The following is a 10,580-nucleotide window of genomic DNA, read 5'->3' as shown; positions in this document are numbered from 1 at the left end:
AGAAACAAGGTGGCTCTTGACATTTCTTGGGCTATTGGCCATCAATCCATTCCTAGAGAAATACAAATATTTCTCTTATTTTTGTTACTTCTCATCTTGAAAAGCAGGCTCTAGTGACACGTGGTACCTCAGGGGATCGGAAGGGTTTGTCAAAAGCAGTCCTTTTTGGGAAGTACTCTGATCTTGTAGGGACAGGACAAGGGGGAATGGCTTTAAGTTGACAGAGGAGAGATTTAGATCAGACATGAGGAAGAAGTTCTTCCCTGTGGGGGTGGTGAAGCCCTGGCACAGGTTGCCCACAGAAGCTGTGACTGCCCCATCTCTGACAATTTTCAAGGCCAGGCTGGATGGGGCTTGGAGCAACCTGGTCTAGTGGAAGGTGTCCCTGCCCATGGCAGGGGGTTTGAACTGGAGGAGCTTTAAGGTCCCTTCCAACACAAACCAGTCTGGGATTCTGTGATTCTTGTCATCAGTCAGCCTCCGAGTCTGTTTTTGAGCAGACTCAGAATCTGGGAGGTGCAGAGGTCTGTTTGGGCAGAGCTCTGTTCACCCTGTGCTGAATTTCCTACCGCATTTGGTTCTTACTGGTGTTACTCACTGATGGGCTTGCTGGCTGGAGAGGGAGGAGGGGGGATGTTCTGATGGTCTTCAGCCATCTGTGTTGGATCTTAGCACGTGGGTGCAGCACTCGTGTCTTCTCCCCTCTTCTGTAGTGCTGTGGCTCTTTGTGTCTCTATTTAAAATCTGTCTGAAAGTTAACTAAATGAGAACTAAAATGTTTATTACTCAAAGTGAAACACATGAGCTTTGTTGCCTGAATCTTAGGGACTGCTTCATGTAATGGTATTTTACCAGAGCACCACTCACCTGTGCAAATGGGATTTGCCAGTGTTTCGCACCCCTGGGCAGAGCATCTGCTGGCCGTGGGTGCCTCGGTATGTGTGGCTGTGTGATTGTATGTTCCCTTCTTTGGGGCGCAGGGGCAAGGGGCAGCCTTTCTGTGAGCTGCCTTGAGGTCCGACAGGAAAGATTTGGCATAAATATCCTTTTAAAGGTTCCATGTCGGAAAACAAACATCTTGGTGGTTTGTTTTTGTGTTTGTTTTTTAAATAATACTAAAAGGCTGGCAGAACTGATTGGACACGGACAAGAGCGCCACAGCAGCCCTGCGTGCCCATCAGGAGCACGACATGCTCGGAAGAAGGGATCGGGTTCATTCTTGCATGTCTCCATCTCTCCTGCTGCTCCGGCGGCAGAGGCCGCGACTCCCGCACCTACAGCGCGGTTCCCTCCGGTGCCGACGTTCCCTGTGGGTCCCGGCGGCGGGAGGAGCTGAGCTGCGCCCGGGGTGGTGCCGGGCAGGGCCGTCTGAGGGACCGAGGCCCCGCCCCGCCCGGTCAATGGGCGGGGCCGGTGCGTGCGGGGTACTCGGGGACGGGGTTGCTGCGGCGGCGCGCGGTGGGACGGCGGCCGGCACCGCCCGGCCCGGCGCGGCCGTAAGCGCTGAGGTGAGGCGAGGCGTTCCCCGCGGGACGGCCGCAAGCCGTTCCTGACAGCGGGCTCCGCGGGCCGGGCTGGGGGAGCGGGCGGCGGGCCGGCAGCCGAGCGGGATCCGCAGCCCCTGGGCGGGCCGTGGAGCGGGGCTGCTGGCTCGGCTCGGCCTGTCCGCGCGTCCGACGCTTCCGCCGCCCGCGGCCGCTGTCGTGCGCTGCGTGCCTGGGTGGAAGCTCTCGCGTAAGGGCCGCGCTTGGCCCTGCCAGCGCCGCCGGAGGGTCTGCTCGCGGTGGTCTCTCCTGCAACCCGGGGGCGGGGGGCTCTGGCTGGCGGGCTCGGGAGCGCCTTCCCCGGGATGCTTCCCAGGGCCTGGCGGCGGCTTCGGCACTTCCTGCTCGTACTGGGAGTATTGGAGCACCTGCGCCCCGGCCCATGCCTTGCTCTCTGCATCTGGCTCTCTGCAAGGGACCCTCGGAGCTCGCTGGGCTGAGTGCAGGGGGTCGTGCAACGCCGCCCTGCTGATTCCCTGTGATCAGGTTAAAGAAGCGTGCCTGAAGCCCCATTCATTTGGCAGGAACCAGCCGCAGACCTTCTCCATCCTACCTGTGCCTCCAGCTCCTTCCACGCAAGCACTGCTGCAGGGTGCAGCAGTGCAGGAAAAAGCTGTAAGACCCCTATTGTGGTTGTGATGAGGGATGGGACGGTGTTTTGTTAGAGGAGTTAGGGAACTGCGTTTCAAGGAGATGTTTCTCTCCTGGTGCAGCTGGGCACTCAGTCTTCACCACTCTTTGCTGCAATTGTTGGATTCCTGATGCATCAGTTGGTGCCGGCTTGATTTAGTGACATTAATGGTTTGCTGTTGCCTAGTAAAAAAGGTAAAAAATGAAACTTTGCTTCTGGTGTACGGAAAGGACCTGATTTGAAAGCGTCTCTGAAATTTTCAGGAAGCACTTCTCTTTAAGAGTGCTCCCTTGCTGATCCATATGGGGTCCCACTGTGTGCAGGTGGAGGGGATCCCTTCTTACGGGAAGCAGGGATTGCTCTGCTGACATCAGGGAGCTGGGAAACTGATGTTACTTCAGTCCGGCCTTCTGCATAGGCAAGGGATGGGATGTCATAGTGACCTGTCACTGACCAAAAGGCACTGTACTTGGAGGGGTTTCTTTGAAAGCCCTTGGTATCTTGCATAAGCGTATGTGCCAGTGTAAGCTGCCTGTCCAGATTTGCTGCTGGCTGAAAAACAGTCTTGCTTCTGAAAAAGTAAGTTTATTTCATTCAAGTAGAAGACAAAATTCATTGTGGCTTCAAAGCTATTTCAAAAAGGCAACAAAAAAGCTACCTAAATCTTCTAAGCTTTGTTCCATTTGTTCTTCCATTGGAGGTTGAAAGTGGCAGTCATTCTGTCACTGTGCTTCAGGGGCTGATTTAGTTTTGATGCCTGGCCCAGGTTTATAGGAAATTGTCAGGATAAGCAGTGTAAAGAAGTTCAGGGTGGGTGAGTGCAAGGGAGATTTTCTTTTTTTTCATAGAACTACTAACATTGCATTTTAGTTTTGCATTGTTGAGAAGGTAAATGAGACCTCCTCCTGGCTGGCCTGGGGTCGATAGGAGGCTCGCAGAGCTCTTGGACACTTTCTCTGCTCTGCCCATTGTCCATAGAGCCTCTTGTTCTTCCCAGTGCTTGCAGAACTACCTCCGACTTCGCTGTTTAATTTTGCTCTGCCTTTTATTTAGTCAGCTCCTTTAACTGAAACGCTTCCTAAATCATAGCATGATGGTTTTTGTTAAGAAATGTCGTATGTAGCTTACAGAAAACATGGTATGTAGTTAAAATTGATTATGATCTGGAAACAATGCTTGGATTGATTAATATTCCTCCCAGTTTTGGTTTTTGAGGCAGCTGGAGCAGACCAGGCTATTTGGGGATTTGTACTGATTGCAACTGCATTGGTAGTGTGCACTGTGAGGGAGCTGGATGTGTTGAGATCCTCTCAGCTGCCCCTCAGTAAGCAGGGCACTGCTTTCCCTGGGAAACATGGCTTAGTTCTGCTGCCTGTTGTGTTTCTGCCTAGGTGCCTGTTAGACCTTCAAAATGTGGATATATGCTGGATGGGGACTAGTTCAGTGGTAAATATTTTTAGAAATGTGTCATCAGCAAGATGTGAGGCCAAGTGCTGCTGAATTCACTTTTCCTGTGGGGAAGGACTTTGACATCTGCAGTTTCCATTTGACATGACTTTGGTCCCTCCTGGCTGGTAACCAGAGCTAGCAAAAGTACCCAGGAGCTCCTCATTTAGTGTGGAGCTGGGGTGTCTTCCTGCCTTGCCTTCAGACACCAGCTGGCTTCAGCCAGAGGGGATGCTGCAGAAGCCTCTGTACCATGGGGCTACTCCTTGCACAGCCTCCGTCAGCGCTCGCATCTTTTTCCTTTTGGGTTCCTGCAGTGTCCATCCCTTCTAGTAGATGTTTATTCAGAGCGGGATGAATGTGGTCACAGAGTGCTAATTTTAAGAGTGGTTGTGTAATAGCCTGCTGAGGAGCATAACTGATTCTGGGCAACTTCAGTTGCTTGTAAGCATCTGAACAGCAGCAGCAAAATCTTACCATACAGTTAAGTTCTAAGGGATGCAGTATCAAGGGGATATAGATGACATCAAGCCATACTGGGTGGTGCCTTCAGCAATCTAGTATAGTGGAAAATGTCCCTGCCCATGACAGGGGATTGGAACTGTGTGATCTTTAAGGTCCCTTCCAACCTGAACCATACTATGATTCTATTGGTTTCTCTCCAGGTTAGCAGTTAGAGGTGTAACCTGGGCAATTGCCTCTGCTGATTCTTCATGTGGTGGTGCTGGTTTTAAAGTCTGAGATCTAAAAGTTCAGTGGAATGGGAAGTTCAGTGAAATGATGTGCACAAGGTGGTCTGTGAAAGGTGACAAATGAGCAGAAATTGTCTACAACTTGTAGGTTGAGCACTGAGCTGTGTACACGCTCTTCTAAGGTTAAGATTGTCCTTTCCGTGCTTTCTTGTGGTGTGTGTCATCAGCTGGGAGACTGGAGGCATCGCTCTGGTGGTCTTGAGCTGTGCTGCTCAGGAAGGCTCTGCAGTACTCACATGGCCTCTGAGGGACTGCTAAGCCAATCAAGCCTGTGGTAGGCGTAATCAGGTAGGAGGCATCTCTCCCCTCTCATGAGGGGGTCTGCAAGTGTAAAAAGAGACCTTGAAACCCACTGGTCTGCAAGCCACGAAGATGTTTGACCAATCCCAATGTGTGCAAGGATAAAAACCTAACACCACCACCCCCACAACTCCCCAGTTTTTAACAATATGTAACCCTGGCTCCATTTAAATCCCCACAGCAGGCTGCCTACCTACTCAAAGTGTAGAGAGACAAAGGAATGTTTTCATGATCTGCCTCTCTCCTTTTTAGACAAAACACGTTTATTAGGAAACAATCTAACACTTCACTGATTTTTTTGTAGTGTGGTGGCCATGTGAAGGCTGTCCCAGTGTCAGTATCCACATATTTTTGATTGTTTAGGCATAGTATGGTATTTGGGAAATGCAACCAGAAGCACTGAGGAGCTGAGATGTTCCTCTGTGTGTTTCTGCTGAATGCCTTGCACATGGTTGCCAAATCCTTCATGCCAGTGGTGAGAGTGGGGCAGTGGCTTTGTTGGGCACATTGCATCCTGAGCACATGTGCCTCTTGTTCTTGTAGACCCCACTGCAATCTATGTCCAAATACTGCCTCTGCTCCCGTGGTGTGGGAGAGCCAGGGAGAGACATGCAGGCTGTTTTCCCCCCATGTCAAATTAAACATTAGCTCTGCAACAACTGCCACCAAACCATGGAAGTAAGGATCATGATGTAGGAGTTGGCCTGCTTGAACTAGCATGGATTTCTGTAATTGAGATTTTTGCCTACTGACTTAATCTGGGTACAGCAAAGGTTTGCTAATAAGGTGCAGAACTGTTATCTGTGCAGAAATCTGCATGATGACGGCTGTGAGCTGCCAGCATTGGTTGAAGCAGTTACAGTTTTGCATGACTCATCATCTGGGGGGGATGAAGAAAGTTTATTATTTATCTTGGGGTGTGGTCAAACCTTGTCACAAAGTCAATGGGATGGCCAGGTACCAGTGAAAGCCAGAGTCCTGCCTTACCCTTTTCTGCCTGCAGCTTTTCTTGTGCTGTCTACAGTGCTCGTGCTGTCTACAGTGCTCATGCTGCATGTGGTGATCTGGTTTAGGGACCTAAATTGGCAGAAAAATGAACTGGAAATTCAAATGTCATTGTGTAAGGACGGTAGAGGTGACAGGTTTGAGTGTCCTGTTTCCTAACCATGTTTTGTAATAGGTATTTTTTTGCCACGTGTTTTTTTTTCCCAGCAGCTGGATTTCTGACCAGAGTTTCATCAGCTTTATTACTGGTTTTGATAGTGGGATGAAGAGTGTTAAAGAAGGACTTTGTGTGCGATTGTGCTTCAGTGGGTAGTATTTTCATATGGGGTATTGTTGGGAAACTATCTTTCAGGCTCCATTTTCTTCCAGGTTTCTTTAGACTCTTCTCAGTGTTGAAGGATGGGAGAGATAGAAGGAACATATAGGGTCCTGCAGGCTCCCGGCTCTCGTTTGGGTGTCCAGAAGACTATGGGAGTGAGTACCTTGGAGCCAGGACAGAACCTCTCCACTGCAATGGCATCATTGCCTGCCAAAACACAGGAGCGGGACCTGCCGATCAAAATAAAGATGCTGGACAACACAGTGGAAGTACTTGACATTGAGGTAAGAGAGGTTTAAGCCTGATTCAAGTACACTTAGCCTCTAATAATGTAAAGTTCACAGATGTGCTGCTATACAGAGCTGGGATGTTTTGAGGCAATATCTCAATGAAGATTCCTGTAGGGATTTTACCTAATTACCAGTGGTTAAATGAGTAGCACATCTTGTTTGTTTCTTTTTTTTTTTTTAATCTAACAGTTGTTTTGTGTGTTTAACAGATTTTAAATATAAGCACGTACTGTAATTGCTTTGGGGAACCACCAGCTGCCTTCTCCTGAACTTCTTGCTTCCTGAGACATATGCAGCTTTGTCTGTTTGGCAGCTGGGGGAGCAGAAGAGGGTTTTTTATTAGTTACTACTTTTTATTAATTACTTGAATAGGTTTGTGTCCTTTTCAAGTAAACTTCCTCCATTTTGAAAGGTTTTGCTTGTTGCCACACTTTGGGAGGGAGGCAGAGGGATGTTTCTGAAGATTTGTATTTAAAAGTATGCTTGCATAGCAGCTGGGGAAATCTGCCTTAAGAAATACAAACCGTGCTCAAGTTGGGTGGTTCTGGTTTTAAACAATGAAAAATTTTTGTTCTACAAATTCTTGTTTCATTCTCAGCATTAATTGGAGCTTGAATAAAGATGTGTTGTTAGAAAAAAGCCTGTTCTAGTAAAGATAATCAGTTATTGGATGCTCTACATTAGTATCAAATTGACTTTATAAATGGCACTCATATCCTTGGTTTGTGGCATAGACTTAAACAGGTTTTTCTGTGAAGTCACATAGATTGAAAAAGATGTCTCTGAAGCTCTGAAGAATGAGTGGCTTTTGGGGATGTCTTCTGCAGATTGCTGTCCAGCTGTTCAACTCTCAAACATGAAATCCGATTAGTTTCTGGTTAAGTGCGAGGCTGTGCCTGTATCCTCCCACCTGAGGACACAGAGGCTGCAGCAGACTCTTCCATCTCTCATTTACTGCATAGCACACAATAAGCTGGTTTTTGTGTGTGTTTTGTTGTTGTTTTGCTTTAATTATGTTAGAATATTTAAAACAACTTCTGCTGACAGGGTCTTTTGAAGTGTGGGTTACGGATTTTTTTCCCCAAGTTGGTGTAGATTTTGGTGCTTTTGTGTTCTGATTTAAAGAGAAGAAAAAACTCAAGCAACCCACCCCTCCAACCCTGTAATTTTGAAAATTGGTGCAAGTCCACTGGAAGCTGTTAAAATCAAGAAAGAATTTATAACTCCTACTTCCTGCTTTTTTGCATGAAGTCAGTGACTGGAAATCTCCTGTATATTACCATAGATGCTTTTCTTCTCTTCCTTGCCACATTTATAGCAACTTTGTTTGCTCTTTTCATGCAAATTTTCCACTTTCCTTACCATGTTCATCTTTAACTCTCACCTGGCTCTTTCTGACAGTCAAAGCCTGCTTTACTGGCTTTGATCTACGTCTGAAGGGAATCCTTTGACTACACTCAAATCTTAACCTCGTAATCCTTTTTCATGCTGATGATAATTGTTGATACTTGGGTGGCCCTGCGGTCCCATCCTGGAGCTCTGTGCTATCTTCTCTGCTAACTTCTAACCTCTGAGCACCTCCTTGGTTCCCCTTGGTTCCTCTCTGTGCTTGGTATGTTCACTACTTTCACAATACCATGTTTTTTGAAACTGTCATGACCTGATTCTCCTTTGCCTGCTGGAACAGCCTTGACTGTGTATGCTTCCAGCTATCTTCATTGCTCTCTGGCTTCCATTGCAGGTCCAGTTTAGCTCCATCCTTAACCCTTTGTCTTATCCTACAGCACTTTGTTGTTAGTCTTGCCGCCAAATGTAGATTCAGCTGTGGCTCAGCTGAATGTTTTAACTCTTGGCTGTCTCTTGGCTCTGAATAAAATCAGCCTTTGCCTGATGAAACTTAGGTTTGATACTTACATGTCAGTCTCCGCTTGTGAGGAATTTATGTTTTTTACATTATTTTTTTTTTTTTTTTTGCCACTGTGAATTATACTCCAGTCTCACCTCTCTGGCCAATAATGTAGTTTCTATTCACCTCCAGATCCTTCATTTCATTCACTCTGTAAAGCCTCTAGGGTGTTACTCTTTAACTAAACAGCTGAAACTCCTACCATCCAGGAACACCTCGTTTCATGTCTTTGTTGCTGTGATCACGTTGTTGGCTTAAATCCTCTCCAGTCTTAATCATCATCATAGAATCGCAGAATGGCTTGGGTTGGAAGGGACCTTAAAGCTCATCCAGTTCCAACCCCCTGCCATGGGCAGGGACACCTTCCACTAGACCAGGTTGCTCCAAGCCCTGTCCAGCCTGACCATGAATGCTGCCAGGGGTGGGGCAGCCACAGCTTCTCTGGGCAACCTGTGCCAGGGCCTCAGCACCCTCACAGTGAGGAATTTCTTCCTAATCTGAATCTCCCCTCTGTCAGCTCAAAGCCATTCCCCCTTGTCCTGTCACTACAGGCCCTTTAGAAAGCCACTCTCCAAATTTTCTGTAGGCCCCTTTTAGGGACTGAAAGCTGCTCTAAGGTCTCTGTGGACCCTTCTCTTCTCCAGGCTGAACAAGCCCAGCTCTCTCAGCCTGTCTCCATAGCAGAGGTGCTCCAGTCCTTGGAGCATGTTTATGACCTCCTCTGGACTTGCTTGAGCAGCTCCACGTCTCTCTTGTGTTGGGGCCCCAGAGCTGGATGCAGGACTGCAGGGGGGGTCTCCTCAGGGCTGCTCTCAATCCAGTCTCTGCCCAGCCTGTATTTGTGCTTGGGATTGCCCTGACCCAGGTGCAGGATGTTGCACCATCTTGCTGCATATGTACCTGTTTTGCATGTTGCAGTATGAGTCAACCCGCGAGATTGTTCCCAGCAGTTCCTCCTATTGCCTGGCAATTTCTTGCATTGCTTCACTGGCTCCCAGTCTCTGTAGCTTTAAACATAGGTTGCTTATCTCTGCTTTCAAGGTCCTTCAGGGGTTTACTTATATTCTCTTGCATGTTCTTGGCTCCATCCCCTAATGGGGCCACAGTGCTGTACCTTTGTTGTTTTCTCCCATCATGACGAGAGGATTGCCATAATTAGGACCTGTGTTAGTTTTCTCTTTTTACCTGGAAATCTCTCTCTTGTTACAACATCCACAGAAACACCTGAGTTTGGGCAACTAGTGTGCTGAGGCCATAGTTAATACCATACTACTTTATGGGAAACTGAACAACTTAAAACTTTTGCCTGATGTAAACTGTGAGTTTAGAAGGGGTCATCCTTTGTTCATCTGTAGAGCATCTATGGTCAGCAACTGCAGCATTAGTCATGCTACAGACTGCCTAGATTACTTTTCATTTTTGTCCACTTGAAGTAGCAAAGGATGGCAAACAGTGATGAGGTATTAATTTGTAATCCTCTGCCACTTAATTTGTCTGGTGGACTGGTGGGATAGCAGTAACTGCTGACTGCTGCTTGTGATGGAAAATTGATTTTTTCACATGAGGATTGAGGGCAAGAATTAGGAAAAGTTGGCCACATTGCTGAATAGGGGGTGTGGGTTAGCAGAGATACGTTCTTAAAACAGCAAGGAGAGAAATTAATGATTAAGCATCTGTCCCAGAGGGTTTGAAGCTGTGATTCCAGTGCTGCTTGCCCACTCCTCTTTGCTTTTGCAATTTTGTTCCCTGGGTGTGGAAACAAGAGGTGGTGTCCCCTTCATTACCTGCGTCATGGGGTTTCTGGTTATTGATTCAGCTCAGCAATGATTTTTCAGTGTAATGGGACACTGAGGCCTTTGTCATAGATGTTGTTGGCACTGCTTTCTGATGGAGATGTAGCTTATGGCAAAAAGGCATTCCCTTCCCCCGGAGTTCAAATTTTTTTCCATCTGTCTTGAACTATGGTAAATAACTTTTTACTGAGAAAAGGGTTGTGTCCATGGAGAAGATGTGGCAAAGTGGTCAGCTTCTGGAGAGGGACCTTCTCTGTGCTATGCAGTAGGGAAGCTGATGCAGGACCCCTCTTTACTGCCTTGCTTGCGAAGCTAAAATGAGCCACATCAGCAATTTTAACCCTACAGGATAAATAGTAGCCACAATAAGGATCTAATCCATGCAGCTTTTTCTTGTTATCTGCTTCTTTCTCCAAGATGCACTTGAAACATTTGCTTATCTCCTGACAGGTGTTGGTGGATACTCTAGTTTGGTAGCTCTTCCCCATCGCTAGAGTTTTTTAACTTGCCAAAGAGCAAGAAGAAAGGCTGATAAAGTGGCATAATGGATGAGACCAGAATAAAATAAGAAAGGCCAGTCTTTACTTCATGATG

At 47.4% G+C, this 10,580-nt stretch overlaps 1 protein-coding gene across 7 annotated transcripts in view; it reads left to right on the top strand.

Annotated features, from left to right (window-relative positions):
- Positions 1-1,408: 1,408 nt before the first annotated feature.
- The window catches only part of FARP2 (FERM, ARH/RhoGEF and pleckstrin domain protein 2), a 73,575-nt gene continuing 64,403 nt past the window's right edge, over positions 1,409-10,580 (top strand). For all 7 annotated transcript variants that reach the window (XR_009743097.1, XR_009743096.1, XR_009743098.1 and 4 more), the window contains exons 1-2: positions 1,409-1,508; positions 6,048-6,281. Coding sequence is in view for 4 of the 7 variants with exons in the window: in XM_061451718.1 (XP_061307702.1) it covers positions 6,078-6,281 (204 nt within the window). In the remaining 3 variants the exon portion in view is untranslated. The remainder of the gene's footprint in view (positions 1,509-6,047; positions 6,282-10,580) is intronic.

This window comes from Pezoporus flaviventris, unplaced genomic scaffold (assembly GCF_033815535.1).
Source record: "Pezoporus flaviventris isolate CSIRO_AGI_PZ_B2104156 unplaced genomic scaffold, CSIRO_AGI_Pfla_v1 ptg000013l, whole genome shotgun sequence".
Taxonomy (NCBI): Eukaryota; Metazoa; Chordata; class Aves; order Psittaciformes; family Psittacidae; genus Pezoporus; species Pezoporus flaviventris.
The sequence above is the reverse complement of the archived record's forward strand: the minus strand, read 5'-3'. Positions and strand labels throughout refer to the sequence as shown.